Source organism: Pleurodeles waltl, chromosome 5 (assembly GCF_031143425.1).
Source record: "Pleurodeles waltl isolate 20211129_DDA chromosome 5, aPleWal1.hap1.20221129, whole genome shotgun sequence".
In the NCBI taxonomy this organism is placed as follows: domain Eukaryota; kingdom Metazoa; phylum Chordata; class Amphibia; order Caudata; family Salamandridae; genus Pleurodeles; species Pleurodeles waltl.
In genome coordinates, this window is record NC_090444.1 from 536,800,678 (window position 1) to 536,818,227 (window position 17,550).

General features: G+C 49.2%; 1 protein-coding gene across 2 annotated transcripts in view; it reads left to right on the plus strand.

The window, feature by feature from the left end:
* CFAP36 (cilia and flagella associated protein 36) overlaps positions 1-17,550 on the plus strand; it is a 381,823-nt gene that overhangs the window by 77,932 nt on the left and 286,341 nt on the right. For both annotated transcript variants that reach the window (XM_069234356.1, XM_069234355.1), the window contains exon 4: positions 649-763. In XM_069234356.1, the coding sequence (XP_069090457.1) occupies positions 649-763 (115 nt within the window). The remainder of the gene's footprint in view (positions 1-648; positions 764-17,550) is intronic.

The following is a 17,550-nucleotide window of genomic DNA, read 5'->3' on the forward strand; positions in this document are numbered from 1 at the left end:
AAATGATGCCTAAGAAAATGGGTTTAAAGTTCCACATTTCTTTTCAAGTTGCACATTTTTTCTGTTCATTTTATTTTGAAAGCAAACAATCACCAGTCTTACTTTCATGCTTCTGTGTGTATTTTACATGTAAACAGGGAGCATTCTGTGAGCATTATAAGAAGCCGACAATTGTTAAATTTTGCAAATGTACATATTTTTATACTGGAACCACTGTCAGTAATGCTCACTGAACTCACTGCATTTCTTCAGAGAATTCACCCTAATAGTGAAAACCTTTACTTTCATGACACATATTTATAATATTGAACAGCTTCTGCATTTAAATACATATTATGGTACTGTAAACTGACAGGCACGAGGGGTTATTGTGCAGATATTCAGGCCTACTCATCGTGAACCTGTTGTCCATGACCCCAAACAGTATGTTACAGACATTAATTAATACAAAATCCACAACCCTTTAAATATGTCTTAGAACATTTATGAATTATTACAATGGACCGTTGAATTTTTGGCTAGTCCTAAATATTGTACTAGACATGTATTTTAAATCCCATACATTCATTTTTCTGCTGATTTCAGAATCCTTTGTTTTCTGTATTTTGTGCACATCCATTTCATTTAACATCATGCTTTCTTTTACAGACCATCCTGCAACCAGTGTTGGCTGTGGAAGATTTCAAATTATTCAAATCTGTGATGGTTCAGAAAAACATTGAACTTCAGTTACAAGCAATTCAAATAATACAGGAAAGAAATGGTACGATAAAGTGTTTCTCTTTGGATATGCCACACAGTAGAATTCAAAACAATTTCTGTAATACAAACTGTAAACTAGAGAGGTTCAGACTGGTACTAATAAGTAGTAGGAAAAACAGCTTTAATACAATAAGTTTACTAGATTTATTATCTTAGTTATGGCTTTCTTGAAAGGCTACAAAATAGAGAAATTATACTACTGCTTGTACTCTAAAAATGCAGCTTCCGTATGCATGTACGAAATGTATTTCATGTAGGTAAAACTATTTCTGAGATCCAAATAAAATGTAATTATCACCATGAAACAGTTATGGAAACTTTGGCACTTGTGAATTACAAAACAACTAACACAACCAAGTGAATTATTGTCCTACTTGTGCTTCAGTCTCGGGTTGTCTTTTTTTCATTAAGGAAAACAAGCTCATGCGTTCTTTCTGCAGATTTGTGAAAATGGCAATGAAAGAAATACAAATGAGTATGTAAAATATTATAGGATTTCTTTTCCATTGCCATTTCTGTTAAGCTGTCTTTTTTCCCAAAATGCTAATCGTACCCATGAGTATATTTCTTAAACATTACAGAGGTACTGTCACACTTCTGTAGTTTAGGTTGACACCTTGGTTTTAGAAAATTCCATGTTTGCTCACTTAAATAATTTTCCTCTCCTTAAGAATTTGCACTAACTTGGACAGAAGCAGCATTCAGAATTCAAACCTTGAGTATGCTAAATTTGGTTCAAATATAGTGAAGGGATGGCCTGTAGGGTGGGGAGTCACATGATGTTTAACATGGGTTTTCCCATAAAAAACGTTCACCACACAGAAGACTGAAGCTGTTGAACAAAAGTCCTCAAAATGCTAATAGAAAAACAGCTTTGCTGCCATTCATTGCCCTTTTTTGGGATCTAATGCAGGTCTGCCACCATTATATATATTAATAATAATTGGACATGCCCCCAGGATAAAGAATGGATAATTCATTAGAAACAACGAAAAGTAAAATGAACATGCATAACAAAGGCAAATAGGGAGTAGAGACTCACTTCCGTTTCCTCACTCTGTCCTCAAACATTCAAAGAAAAGAATTAAAAAGCTCCACATCAGAACAGCCTGTGATACTTAACTGGATGGACCTGAGGCACACCCACTTATGCAATCTCTCCCTGCCCTTGCCTGGACTGGAGGGAGGTGCGGTATTGGTTGAAGTAAGGGCTTCAACATACTCACACATCAAAACACTCTGCAGCCTTGCAATGCAGCTGGGAACACATGTCTTGGCCTCAACCATTTATGTTCTGAATTACACAAAGCTCACCTAGCCCAAAGAAAGGGAGGTTATTTTTATGACATTGTCTGGCCTTGCCTAAGCACCAATGAGGGTTGTGATTGCTCCTGTCAACTCTCCACCTTGTCCAGTGGTGAAGGGGGATGGAAAGCTAAAAGAAAAGAAAAGCCTTCACTCTCTTTGTCCCCCAGAATGCTCAGTGAGGGTATTTCATCACTCTGTACCACCTTCAACTTGCCCAAGGACTGGGAGCAGAGTATTTGTACTTAGCAAAACCTCACTGTTTAGCCAGTGGCGAAGGGCTGTTTGATTTCTCCCCCCACACGCCCTGCTGCTGTGTGCAAGCATTTTCCCCATTCAGGAGTGGTAGCTAATTTTAAGGCAGTAACTGAAGTACAGAATCTTATTAATTGTTAGGTTTGAAGTTGCAGCCGGTTACACTCCTACATTACCACCCCTTTTAATTACATTTTGTTAGGGAGTTAATTGTTTGAAGAATTCGGTATCTTCTTGCCCTGTCCTGTAATCTAGTATCGAGTCCTGAAAATCAAGCTGCTTTTCCTTAAGTCTATGTTCAGGCATCAGGCTTATCCCTGCATCATATTGAAGCTCAGAATTCATTGGGGTTACCACCATATATTATCCAGTATTGGATCTTTCATAGATTCATATGGTTGAATCTTTCCCCGTTGTCGAAGTGGGAGTCCCACAGTACGTTAGGAAAGCAGTATGCAGGAATCATCATAGGCTGTAATGTTAATGGTCCTTAAACCTACAGCCCATCTATGTCCTTTTGAAAAAAGAACCAAACTTGACCTATGACCAATCAGACGACAGCACCCTCTAGAATACTCACAAAAGAGGCTCTTTCCCTAAGATTTTCTACAGCACATCTAGTGAAGGGAGTCTCCCTGAGCTCTGCTCATTTTTTTTTTTCCTCTGAAAACTATTTTTCCTTAAAGAAATGTCTGATACTTTAAAAAAAAAAAAAGAAAAAAAAGCCCTTTTTCGTCCTGTAAAACCTGTGGCAGAAAAAGGCTACACATTGATGATCCTAATATGGACTGTTTCTGCTGCCTATATCCCACACACCAGGTAAAGGATTGCAAAATTATTCCCACCATCTCTGCTAAGACTGAGGGACAGAGAAGGCAGACTTCTACTATTGCTTTAAGCAAAATCCGGAACTTCAGGTGAGGACAGTGACACAGCTCCAAGACCCCAGAAAAGGTCAAGATCATCTAACCAGGGACATTCTGGGCGGGCAAAAAATCACATAAATCCATCATATAGACTCTTCTAGGGGTAAGTCTTGGGGGGTCAGTCTCCTCACAACCATCTTCACCACATCGTATAAAGGAGAGTCACCATTGTTCTCTTTCCTCTGAGCCGTCCACATCACGTAAATCTTCACTCCACATTAAGTCAACTGCGACTATACCGTCAACGATGCTATTGATGACGACCATAACGTCTACCATCGTCACCGTCTCTTCGACAGGACCATCATCATCAGTGACATCAACAATGATGCCCATAAAAACGCCGATCTCCTCACCGATGGTGAGTGCCATGGTAGATTTGACTTCACCACTGTCTAAAAAGAAACTCTTACCGTCATCAAAACCCTCTGGCCCGTCGACGAAGTCTTCAAACCCGCCGACTATTCATCCGTCGACAAAGCCATCATCGACTAAAACATCTTCATCAAAGTCGCCGTCGACAAGAACACCGTTGACAGGAACATTGTCGACAAGACCACAGTCTATAAAACCATCGTCGGTGGTACCAATGATAACGACATCCTTGTCTACAATAAAACAAACAACTTCACAATACACTGTGATGCCCACCGGTTCAGACTCACCTGACCTCCACACCACAATAAAAATCACAAAGATTACCAGATCTAACCTACGTCCTGATGAAACATCTCCCAGTAAGGTGTCAACTTTATTACCTAGTCATCTCTTAAATTGGGAAGAATCCTATGATGAGGGGCCATTTGGGGATGCACACAATCTATCACAGCTGCACGTTAAATATCAAGATGATGATGAGCAGCAGCAATATGAGTCTTATTGTCCACCCTATGGCCGTTATTATAAACCATCACAATATTACCAACCGTGTAGTTCGATACAGATGCCAGCTTTAATTATTTCTGATCTTCAGTCTGTGCTACGAGCAAAGGTTTCTGGAGTCAGCTCTGGATCAACCACAACAACCTTCCCAACCACAACCTACCTCGCCGACTACACCAAGAAACTTCCCTCCGCCCCCGGGAACACACCCAAATTCACTCCAGCCTCTACAATAGCTGCACCTCCTAGAGAAGATGACACCACTTCTGACGAGGAGAGAGAAGAAGGAGAAATTGCTACTCCGCAGCAACCTAGTGACAAGTGGGATGATTACTCAGCTCCTGTGCCATCACCACCACAGCCCCACACTTCAGATTCGCCTCCTGAAGATATCAGGGGATTTCATAATTTGATGGACAGGGAAGCTACACGTTTCAATCTGCCGACATCTGTCTATCACTCTTATTGCTTTCTACACGATTTTAAAGAGCAGGCAAGAAAGTGAGTAAGGGCTATCCCCATAATAAATTATATTTGGAATGAAGGCTTGAAGATAATGAAGAATCCAGCAAGTCTCTCCAGTACCAACTTGACTGGATAAAAAGTATAAGGCGACTGACGATTCTCGGCCTGTCTAACAGACAAGCAGATTCAGTTGTCTCTCAAGCTACCCATTGACGATCTAATCATCCTTCAATTCCTGTCTTGGCGCCACCTGCAAAGAGGGCAGGCAATTAGACAATATAGAGAAAAGGTTTTCTTCAATGTCAGCCATCACTGTCTAAGCAGCTAATACTCTAGCGATCCTAGGACATTACTACCGTCAGATGTGATCCGATATGAGTAGCTTCCTCGACCTTATCTTTGAGGATAAACATCCAGAGGCTCGGCAGATACTACAAGAGGGTGAGCACATGTTCTCGGGAATCATCGATTGTGCTTTGGACATTGTTTCCACAGAATTTCGACAGCTGGCAGGGGCAGCAGTCTTACGTCACCAGGGTTGGCTAAAAGCTACCTCATTTTGACCCATGGTTCAGTCAAGAAAACTGACAAGGACCCGCCCTGTTTCCTGGGTACACTACAGTATAGAAGGCAGCCCTTTCGCTGAGCCAGAGGAAGGGAGTTTTCATCATTCAGAGGTGCTTACCGTAGACTGCATCAACCCCAAACTTAGTCATCTTACCACCAGGAGTATCGGCAGCCTCCTACAGCAGCCTACTCCAAGCAACACGGCAAAAAGAAACAGCCCCTCCCAAAGCCGGGAGGCCATCTGTAAGCAATGATTTTCATCGGGTACCAGCTGTAGTACCCTCACTCTCACAAACCAACCAAGTGGGCGCAAATATTTCAAATTTCCTGTATCAATGGAAACAAATTACATCGGACAAGTGGGTGTTGGATATAGTGGCTTCTGGTCATACGCTGGCGTTTGTGCACAAACCTCCAAACTGTCCTCCAATAAAGACACACTTACGTCATCTTTACCTACTAAAACAGGACGCATATCAAATGCTCTCCAAGGATGTGATAGAGAAGGTACCAACTCATCAGAGATGTCTAGGTTTTTATTCTCGTTTCTTCCTAGTAAGAAATAAGTCAAGGGAATAGAGACCCATTCTAGATCTCAGACAATTAAATTCCTATGCAAGCAATCTTTCCGTATGATAACACTGTTGGATATCCTTCACATTCTCAACAGGGGGGATTACATGACATTGTTGGGTCTCCAAGATGCTTACTTTCACATACCTATTTACCCCAAGCATCGCAGATACCTTTGATTTACTGTAGCCGGTACCCACTACCAATTCAAAGTTCTTCCTTTCAGGCTAAAGTCGGCTCCCAGGATCTTCACAAAGTGTCTCACGCCAGTCACTGTCACTCTTCGCAAAGATTTCCAAATCTTACCTTACTTGGACGACTGGCTACTAAAAGCACCAACACCACAACAGGCCTCCCAAGACACCACGTCCTGTCTGATCTTGTTTCACAGCTTGGGTGTAACAGTGAACTTTCAGAAGTCATCTATGGTTCCAACACATGAGATGGTCTTCTTTGTGCAAAACTCGATAAAGTCCCAAACAAGGCATATCTTTCGGAAGAAAGACAGCACAAATTATCCAATTTGGCTCTCAAAGTCTTGAGAAGAAAGTTTGTTTCTGTGAGAATGTTCAAGTCGCTCCTAGGCATGATCTCTTCTTCAATAAATCTAGTGCCCTTGGCACGACTGAAAATGGGGCCACCCAAAGAGGAAAAAATAGGTTGTTTCAACAGCCTCCTTTTCTCAATGCACTTTCATTGAAAAATTGGGTTGTATGAGTTAGAATTTAAGTGTCCCCTCTACTTTTCCCTCCCACCCTTCGAGTCTGCACCGTGGTTGCCCCACGGTTACTATAATTTTAAGGAACAGATGCCCAGGCATGGCAAAGCTGAAAAATAATTATGCTTACAATAAATGCAGGGCTTGTTACAGCAGGATGATTACTGTGAAGAATACACTGAACCTCTGGCACTGGAAGTATTTTCATAATCTTCCACAACAATTGATGTGGCTATGCAGGACCAGTGCCATTCCCCAAAAGAAATACAGAAAGGCCTGGTACAGTGATAGATTATAAAATGGGACGCCACCTGAAGCTGCCACAGAAAGCACATGACTCCTCAGTTGCTTGACATAAAATGAGAAGCTATATTGACTTTATTCCCCTCTCCCCAAGCACTCATTTTAGCAGTCTGCCTCAACGTTTACATAAATCTTGACAACATGATTGGACTTGAGTGGACACATTATCTCAACTGTTATAGGTACACTGTTATTTTCTGTTGTGCCAGGCTTGTGTGACCTTTGGCCAGTTAATCCCCCACTTCTGACATATAACATCTACTTTCTGTAGAACAACTCCATGCCTCACACTGGATCACGAAACTTAAAAGACAGGATGTCGCCAGCACAGGACGCTGGACTCCTGATGACAGGGAGTTCCACCGAGGCCATAAAGCTCCTGCCCTGTTGCATCAACATCAATTCCCTTTTATCCGTACCTTTGACGCTTATCTGTAGGGATTGCGAGGGACACGTCCATCACAGACCCACACTCTACCTGTTTATGGTGTTTGGACTTTTGTCATGACACTAAATCCTGTTTTTTCCTGCCTCAGCATGAACCATAAAGCCATAAAAGAGCGGGTGGCTAAGCTCTTTATAGCCAGGCCCAAGGATGACCGCCTGTGTCTGAAGCGCTCTCAACGCCATTCCTGTTTTGCTTCTTCCACGTCCACCAAGCAGAGGACACACCACATAAATCCAAAAAGCATTCAAAAGGTGAGACTCCCAGACGTTCTATGACTCATACAGGACATTCTTCCTCGGAACTGGGTTGGTTGAGAAACCAACTTAGGATTCTCCGGCAGCCCTCCTCCTCCTACAGCGCTGGCCCTGTGACTGAGCCTTTGACATCCCAATAACCAAAATTCCAGACTCTGGTGTCATTCCTCAGGGCCATGTATTGCATCTTTGCGAAGGCGTCCGCACCATATGGAGCCCCACTGGGATCACTGGCTCCACCATGGCTTCCAGTGTTCTGCCATTTCAGCTGAGGCCGATCAGCGCCACACCTTCAGATCCGATCATTGCTACGTCCAAACAGTACTTGCAGCCAGGCCCTCCATCCAACTCCCCACATGAAGCCACCTGTAAGCAGCCAACCCGACGCTGCACACGGCCTTTGCTTTTATATGGCATGAGGTTAGCCACCGGGCCTGTGTAGGAAGCTGGCCTGGTGTGTGTTGGTTACCTGAGGTACTTACATCTTATACCAGGTACAGGTATCCCCTATAAGTGTAGTGTAGGCAGTGTGTATAAGCCAGGCTCTCTAGAGGTAGCTGTGGATAAGCAGCTATGGCTTAACTAGGCGGCTTGCAAAGCTCGTGCAATACAACTGCAGTCGCACAGTACTTACACACATGAAAGAAAACACTCAGTGTTACAAAAATAAAGTACTTTTTTTTAGTGACACAAATACCAAAAAGTACTGTAGAGGCAACCCTCCAATTCAAGGTAAGTAACACTAGATATATAAACTAGTAATTGGCAATAGGCATAGAAAGTGATAGAAAACAGTGCAAATGCAATAGTGACCCTAGGGGGAACCCAAACCATATGCTAAAAAAATGGAATGTGAACAGAGGACGCCCACCTAAGTAAGTGGAATGTGTAGAGGGGAGCTGGGGGTACTAGGAAACCCCAAAGGTAAGTACCACTGTGCCCCCTAGCAACCAGGAAGAAAGGAGTAAGTTACTGGATTTTCCCCAAACCACCCAAAAGGAAGGAAAAGAAGAAAATGCCACACCCAGACCTGCAAGAAACCAGCAGTGGATTCCTGAAGAGGAAGACCTGTGGAAGAAGGGGACCAACTCCAGAAGTCACAGAAAAGTCCAGGTGGAACAGGAGCTACTACCCGCCCAGCTGTAGATGCAGGAGTTGGTTGACGGTAGGATGAAGATGGTCAGGCATGCAGCCCTGGAGCAGGTGAAGAGTTCCTGGAGGATGCAGTCGACGTCCCACACTGGATGGATGATTGCAGTCGGTAAGTGGTGTGGAAAAGCTACCAGCAAGCCTTGGCAAAGGCAGATGTCGCAGTAAAGCAAAAGTGGAGCTGCTGTGGACCAACAAGGTCCAGGAGGACTCAACCCATGGAGGAAGTCCTAGGGGGGGGCCACAGCAAGGCAGAGAGTCCAAGCAAGAAGTGGCAGCCCCTACAGGAGACCCACTGGACGAGGAACCAGGAGTCACAGAGGGGTCCACGCAGAAGTACTGGAGAAGGGTCCCACAGGAGAAGCACACAGAGGGCTGTGTGTCGCAGGAAGGAGTGCTGAGGGCTGGGGCTACACAGAGCCTGAAGATCCCTTGGAGGAGATGCCAACAAGCCTTGGTAGCTGCAAGAGACGCGGTGCACATGGTACTTTCCTATGAGAGAAGGCAAAGGCTTACCTCCACCAAAGTTGGACAGTTGACAGGAAGGACCAAGAGGACTTCTCCAGACCACCACCCGTGATGCAGGATCAATGCAGCTCAGGATGAGAGGAGATCCAGGCAGCCGGTCGTCGTTGCAGTTGGTGCCTGCGGATGCAGGGGAATGACACCTTCACTCTCAAGGGAGATTCCTTCTTTCTTCCCTTGCAGGCAAAGACTTGTCGCCCTCAGAGGATGCACAATGTTGCAGAAGCTGGAAGGAGCTGTGGAAACAATGTTGCAAGCAGAGTCTTCGCCGTGGATGCAGATTGTCGGTTCCTGGAAGTCCAGTTGTGGTTCCACTGGCTAGAAGTCCCTGCTCTGGTGCAAACTGGTTTATGCAAGGAGGGCACCAAATGGGCCCTTTAAAGCATACCGGTGCTCATGCAGGAGTGCCCTCACACACAGGTACCTGCACCCTGCCACCTGGGCTAGGAGGGCCTACCAAAGGTGTGACTTACAGTGACCGGGTGCAGAGACCTTTTTTTTTTTGATAAAGACATTTTATAAAATTTTCGGGAAGAAAAAAGGTAAATGATACAACATTTTAACAAGGAGCCAACGTGGCACCTGACATTAGTCCGTCCCAGTTCCCAGGCATCACAATATAAGTAAGGTCAAACACTACTTAGGCATCCACTGCTGCCTCCCACTTCCCCCATATCTTGTCATATTTATTCGGGCATCCCCTGGCCTCGTATACCAATTTTTCACGTTGTGCACACCAGTCCATCCCCCGCCTCCACTTAGCCAGAGCTGGGGCACCCCTAGATTTCCAATCTGCCATTATATCCCTCTTAGCCACCAGGCATGCCACCCCAAGGAAGGTTCGGTCTGATCTTCTCAGCCCGGTGTCTCCCATGATCCCCAAAAGGCAGGGCAGTGGGTCCCTTTCTATGTTTTCCTGTAAGGCTCCCGAGACCTCCCGTAGGACCGTTCCCCAGTAGGTCACTATGACTGGACACGTCCATACCATGTGAAAGAAGTCGGCTGCGGGGTTCATGCATCGCGGGCACTCCGCTGTAGGTTGGAGGCCCGCCCGGTGTAGTTTGGAGGGAGTGAGGTATGCTGTGTGGAGGTAAAAGGTCTGTACCAACCGGAAGCGGGAGGCCATTGATAGAGTACGGGGGCCATCAGTGCTTCGTTCCAATCCATCTCTTCCATGGGGTCCACCCATCCCTCCCATCTCTGGCGGAGCCCCCCTAGGGAACAGGCGGTGTGAGTGATCAAAGTACGGTATACCTGGGAAACACCACCCCTACCCAGGTTCCCCATCAGTACCTTCGCTTCCATGGGGCTATATTCGGGTATGTTGTCTCCTACTTGCATGTGTACTAGTAGGGCGTGTCGGAGCTGGAGGTACTTATGAAATTGTGTCCTGTTTAAAGAGAAGAGTCTCTGTAGGTCCCCAAACGAACGCATGTGTGACCCTTCCCAAACATCACCCAGAGTGGAGATTCCTATACTGTCCCATTTCTGGAAACCCTCCAGGTTCACTGCTTCCTTTAGGTGCTTCCCGTGCCACAGTGGGGTCCGCTGGGTAAGGCGCCCCCACCACCCCGACAGTTTCTGGGCCGTCCGCCAACCCAACAAAATCACTTTAGTCACTTCTGGGATGTCCCGGGAGATCGGGCCCCCATATAGGGTGTCAAAGATCCGCGGGTAGCCCAACGACCGGAGTTCCAACCGATACGCCGGGTCCGACCACCCGCCCCCAACCCAGTCATTGATCACGAGTAGGTGCATTGCAAGGAGATAATAATGGATGTTGGACATGCCCAGTCCCCCGTCGTAAACATCTCTCTGACAGGTTTTCAGCGCTAGGAGTGGGCGGGTGTCGTTCCACAAGAATTGGCGTGCCAGTGAATCCATCTCACTAAACCATCTCTTAGGGATGGGATGAGGGAAGTTTTGCAATAAGTAGAGGACTCTGGGGAGGATCATCATCTTGTAGAGTGCTATTCTACCAAGCAGATTTAAGGAGAGGGTCTTCCAGCGTTGTAGGTCGGATCTAATTCTTTTGGTTAGCGGCGTCACGTTGAGCTCCCATGTCAGCTCAGGGAGTAATGAGATATGTATTCCCAAATACTTAAAACTGTTCCTTCGCACTGGGATGGTGTGCTGCCAGTCCACACAGTCCCGGGAACGATGTAAGGGGACCAAGAGGGATTTATTAGGGTTTAGAATCAGACCCGAGGCCTCTGCGAAGAGGCTCAGAATTTGTAGGACGCGGGGACCGCTTTTAGCAGGGTTGGAAATGTACAGTAGGACGTCGTCTGCGTATAGCGCTATTCGGTCCTCTGGGCTGGCGGGCCAGGACCAGCCCTCGATCAAGGGATCTTCCCGTAGCAGTATCGCCAGGGGCTCTATTGTTAGTGCAAAGAGCAGTGGGGATAGCGGGCATCCTTGTCGGGTGCCGCGACCAATGGGAAACGGGTCGGAGACCACTCCATTCACTTGCACCCGGGCCGTCGGGTTAGAATAGAGGAGCCTCACCAGGCCTCGGAATTTAGGCCCGAACCCATTTCCATGCAGCACTTGGTCTAGGAAGGACCAATCCACTGTGTCAAAGGCTTTTTCAAAGTCGAGCAGGAGTAACGCCAGGGGGGTGTATGACAAGGTCTTGCGATGTGCTAACGCCAGATGTAATCGTCTAATGCAATGTCGGGTACTACGGGTAGGCATAAAACCGCATTGGTCAGGGTGAACCAGGGTGGGCATCACCTCCCTCAATCTGGATGCAAGGATCGTGGACAGCACTTTGATCTCTGTATTCAAAAGTGAAATGGGCCGGTATGCCGAGCAATGTCGCGACGGAGGTTGGGTCTTGGGGATCACTACAATTGTGGCTTGGTCGATCTCCTTGGGGAAACAACCCTGCCTTTCGGCTTCTTCGTACATATTGAGCAAGTGGGGACCCAGAATGTCGCCGCATCTATTGTATAGCTCCGCAGGGAATCCATCCGGTCCCGGGGTCTTGCCCGGCGCCAGGTTAGCGATCGCCTTTGTGACCTCCGCGAGGTCGATAGATTCATCTAGTCTGTTCCTCATCGCAAGGGGAATTTTTGGAAGAGTTATGTCGTTTAGGAGGGGGGACTCTCTCTCGGCACTAGGTCGAGGGTGCTCTGCGTATAGGCGCGAGTAATAGGAAGCGAACCTTTGCGCGATGTCAATGGGTGTTTTGGAAAGCGAACCTGAATCCTCCGCAATTTCAGGTATGACCCTGTTGGCTAGAGGGCGGGTGGCCAGCCAGTGTAGGATTTTCCCGTTTTTGTCCCCCCAGCCATATATTCGTGCTGCCGAGGCCCTCCAGATATGTTTTGCTGATTCTAATGTTATGTGTTTAATTTCTTCTCTAACCATAGTGAGCTGTCTTAAAATAGAGGCCGACGCTAAGGTCGTTTGTTGGCATTCCAGGGTTTGCGCCCTGGCCTCCAACTCAACCAGTTGTGAATCTCTGGCCCGCTCGCGTGAACGCAGGAGGTATTTGGCTTGTCCTCTGAGAGTAGCCTTGTAGGCTGCCCATATTGTACCTGGAGATCGGACTGATCCCACGTTCAGCTCGAAATATTGGGTGAGGTGGTTCCTGATCTCCTGGGTATAGTCGTTGTCCTGTAGGAACCATGCGTTCAGGCGCCACATCGGGCGTCTAGTGGGGTCCGTACCGCCCAACCGGACGCGCACTGGTGCATGATCTGAGACCCCGCGGGGCAGCAACTCCGCACCCGTAACGCTGGTAATGTCTAGGGCGGGCACAAATACGAGTTCTATTCTGGACTGTGTCGAGTGAGCAGCCGAGGTGTGTGTATAGCGGCGTTCCCTAGGATGCCAGATTCTCCATACCTCGCACAGGCCGAGGCTCTCAGCCCAGCTGTTAAGACTCGAGGCCCGGGCGGCTCTACTAGCAGTGATTTCGCCGGATACATCCAGACTAGGGTTGAGGACGGCGTTGAAGTCCCCTCCTAACAGGGTGATACCCTGGGGGAGACCCGTTGCCACATGGCGGAGCGAAAGTAGGAATGCGTCAAGTCCTGCCGGAGGCCCGTACGCACATACCAGGTTTATCGGTGACCCGTGAAGAGTCCCCTTAACTACTACAAATCTGCCCTGGGGGTCGGATTGCGTGGCTGTAACCACCATGGGTAGTGAGCGGTGGAGCAGAATGGCCACCCCCCTGGATCCTCTAGAGAAGCCCGCATGAAACACCCTGTCGTACCCTCCTCGTGCGAGCATGGGACACTTGGTCCCAAGGAGGTGGGTTTCCTGTAGTAGGACTACTGAGGGGGAGTATCTGCGGAGAGTATTGAATACTGCAGATCTCTTGATCTTATCTAGTAGGCCATTTACATTCCATGAAATAATCTTGGTCAGTGAGGGCCGGGCGTGGGTTGCATGGGTGTTACATAGTTTTGAGTGCCTGTCTGTGGACCCCGGGACGACTGTTTTAAACACAACAATGAAATGTTAGAATAATAAAGAAAACTAATCAACATTTTACTATCTAAGCCCATTTTAAACTCTTTACCCCCCAACCACCCCCCTCCCCATACTCCCTCCCTGGAAGCATCTGTCGCCCAAATACCCAACCAGAACCTAACAGCCAGGAGGACTGTCGTTGGGGTGGAGTGGTGGACCCCTCCATTTAGTCGGATCAATTGCAATTTAGCGGACGTGGTTCAAGTTCAGCGCGGCTTGCGCTGAGGAATGGTAGCGCCAACCTCAGTGGTTCCTCCAGGATCTCAGGGCGCGCGCCGACGCCCAGGACCTCCTAATGTATCCCAATAGGGACCCAGTGGTTCAAGTCAGCCGAGCACCGGGGACTGGCTCAGGCGGTTGTCATCCGTGGCTTGTGTTGTGTCCCGGGGTCCCGGGGGTCCAGCTGGGGCTTTCTCTGTCTGCACATCGGAGTCGCGAGCCATCTCGTCGTTAATGGGAGTGCCCGAGTCTTTCTGCCTCCCTCTGCGGGATCTGGTGCGCCTCCGGCTCCTCCGGGGCTTCCCCATGAGGGGGGGCCCTCGTGGGGGGTCCCCCCGACTGGTTTCAGGGGACCCCTCCGGGCCCCGAGGCCTTCCTCCGTTAGCCAGTCCCACGCATTCTCAGGAGATTCGAAAAAGTACGCTTTTCCGGCCATGAGGACCTTAAGTCTCGCGGGGAAGAGGAGCATGTATGAGAGCTGCATTGCTCTGAGCTTTTGCTTTATCTGCTCATATGATCGGCGGCGGGTCTGAACTTCTCGGGTGTAGTCTGGGAAGATCAGGGTTTTATGATTCTCCCAATGGAGGTCTTCGGTGCGTCTGGCTTCTTTAAGGATATTGTCTCGGTCTTTAAAGTTAAAGAAGCGTGCAATCATCGGGCGTTTAGGGCCGCCCGGAGGGGGCCGCGGGGCAAGGTCCCTGTGTGCGCGCTCAACTGCGAACCAAGGTGAAAGAATTTGATCCGGCATCCAGGTCTTAATCCACTGCTCCAGAAACTCGGAGGCCTTATCTTCTTCCACGCCCTCAGGGAATCCCACAAAGCGCAGGTTGTTGCGCCTTGAACGGTTTTCCGCGTCTTCTGTGCGACGGTGCAGCTCACTAGTTCGAGTTTGTAGCTGGGCTACCCTGATTCTGAGATCGGATAATTCGTCTTCCGTCTGGGAGACGCGGGCTTCCACATCGGTTATTCGGCTCACCGCATTTCTGAGGTCCTGACGAATAAGACCCATGTCTTCTCGCACTTCCCCAATTTTGGTCTCTACGGCTACTTGCGATGATTGGATTGCAAGGAGGATGGCATTCACTCCATCCGGCGCGGGACCTCCACCAGTCGTGTCTCCTCCTCCCCGGGAACCCGCTGGTGTCGTGAACTGGTCGATCTTTTGCTGGGAGGCCGGGAGTTGTTTGTTTGCTTTGTCTTTCCCCATTTTGGCGTAAGAGACAAGGGTCAGTTTTGTAACTTCTTGGGGTGTTCCAGGTCGTGTCTCAGCAGGGCTTCTCCTATGCCGGCAAGTTTGTGTGGTCGCGGTCTTTTATTTGGGGCGCAAAGGACGTAAGTCCACTCCTCCCCCGGGGGAAGCTGGGTCGTCGGTGCAGCGGGGGGCCCAGGGGGGCCTACTCCGATGTGCCTGGGGCCTCGTCTAGTGGCCACCAGCTCAGGATCACTGAGGCGTGAGCCAAGGGCGCGGCGCCCCGGCTGCAGGTCCGCCGCCGCTCCAGCCGGACTGCTGGCCCCACGGCTGTTGTTGATGAGTATGTGTTGGTTGCGTTGCGACCGCGCAATCTGATAGGGCCCCAGGATTTTAATCTTGTCTGTTCGGCTCAATCAACACCTATGAGGTGCTCTGCAGTAGGCCCCACCTGTTCCGGGGCCCAGAAGGCAATCCGGATTGCCGGGCTCCCCTTTCTTTTGTGCCTCTTCCCCTGCCTTTTATTGTGGGTGTTTCATTTTCAGTGCCTGGGTCCCATCACATCTGTCTCCTCTCCAGCCCGCCCCGCGCTGCACTATTAAGGTGATCTTCGACGTTACAGAGCGAGGCTGAGTATATTTAAAGTTTACTAAGATTAGGTGCTGAGTCAGACAGGGGGGCAGAGAATGTCTCAGTGGAGCGTCCGAGCCCCCTCTTGGCGCGTTTCCCAGAGACCAAGCTGGTTTGGTGTCTTGTTTACTGCTTATTCACCGTACACGGCCCACCGTGGACCCTTAAGCATCGGAGTTGTCTTCATTCAGGGGGGACAGGGGGGGCCTCATTACAGGGATGCTGCGTCTGTTCCCGTTCGGGCGGACCCCAGGGGGATTCCCTCCCGGAGTGTCCCGGAGCCCGGGTCCTAGCTCCACTGTCGCCCTCGTGGCCTGCCGCACGTTGCTCACCTCACTTAGGAGCCCGGGGGGGCCCCACCGCAGGGGGCGCTCCCATCGCGGCTCCTTCGCCGCCCGGTTGGATCCGGCGGAGATCAGCTCTTCAAAGCGGCTCGGACGCCGCAACTCCCGCAGCCGGCTCCGCCGGACAGGCGCGCGGCGCAGCCCGGGACACCGGGAGCTCCGCTCACAGCTCGGGGCTGCGCGGTCCCCCACTCCACCGGGACCCGCGCTCCAGGCCCCAGCACCGGCTCCCCCTCGCCAACGCTGCACCCCCGGTCCAAGCAGCTACGTCAAGGAGCAAGCAGCTCCGAGTCAGTTCTCCCGGGGGGTTCCGGCTCCGACGGCCATTTTCTTGCTCCTGCCGCGTCGCGCGAGCGGGGCTCCGTTTCGCCCCCACTCACCACACTGGGACCCCAACTGGACGGGGAGATCACAGGGATGGTCAGCACGGCACCATTGGGTCGCTAAATCGCGGTAATCTCGGGCGGATGACGGAGGGGTCCAGAGCACTCTCAGAGTGCGACCGCCATCTTGACGCCCGAAGCCACGCCCCGGTGCAGAGACCTTTAGTGAAAGGGTGCATGTACCTTTTCACGCAGACTGCAATGGCAGACCTGCAGACACATTTTGCATGGGCTCCCATGGGTGGCACAATACATGCTGTAGCCCATGGGGAACTCCTGGTGCCCCAATGCCCTGGGTACCTAAGTTCCACATACTAGGGACTTATATGGGGGCACCAGTATGCCAATTGTGGGGTGTTTGAAGTCCTAAGCAACCAAATTTAGAGGGAGAGAGCACAGTCACTGGGGTCCTGGTTAGCAGGATCCCAGTAAACACAGTAAAAACAAACTGACAGCAGGCAATAAGCGGGGGTAAGCATGCCAAAAGGAGGGTAGTTTACTACACCATTGACGGAACCGTTGTCAACGACCATATCGTCGGCGTTGCCAGCAACTACGGCACTAGATGTAGAAAAGGAAGTACCAGTCCCACATTACTTAATAGCCACTACAACTCCAAATCTCACAGTTTCTGCAATCACCATTAGGATTACAGGGGTGTCAAGGTCTTTAGTACAACCCGAGGACACTTCTCCAAGCAGACTCTCTACTTTGCTACCCACTCATCTTTTAAGGAACAATCCGATGAAGAGGGCCCATTTGGGGCCACGCATAGTCCACCAGAATTAAATCTGAAGTACCAAAATTATGATGATGATGATGAGGATAAATATGACCAGCAGGGTTATGAGGCCTACTTTACTCCTCATGGCAGACAGCATTAACGTTTTCTCAACCATGCAGTACAGTTCAAATGCCTGTATCTCTTGTTCAAGACCTTCAGGCCATGCTGCAGGACTATAGAAGAAGGTTTCTGGAACCTACTCCGGAAGCAATGCAGCAACCCACGCCACCATTACTTCCATCTCCAGCTACCCCTAGAAGCTGCCACCGACAGACGTCTGGGGTAGCTGTCCCTCCTAGAGAGAATAATACATCCTCTGAAGATGACAGAGAGGAGGAAGAGGTTATTACCCCTCTGCATGGCCAAGATGAGTGGGATGAT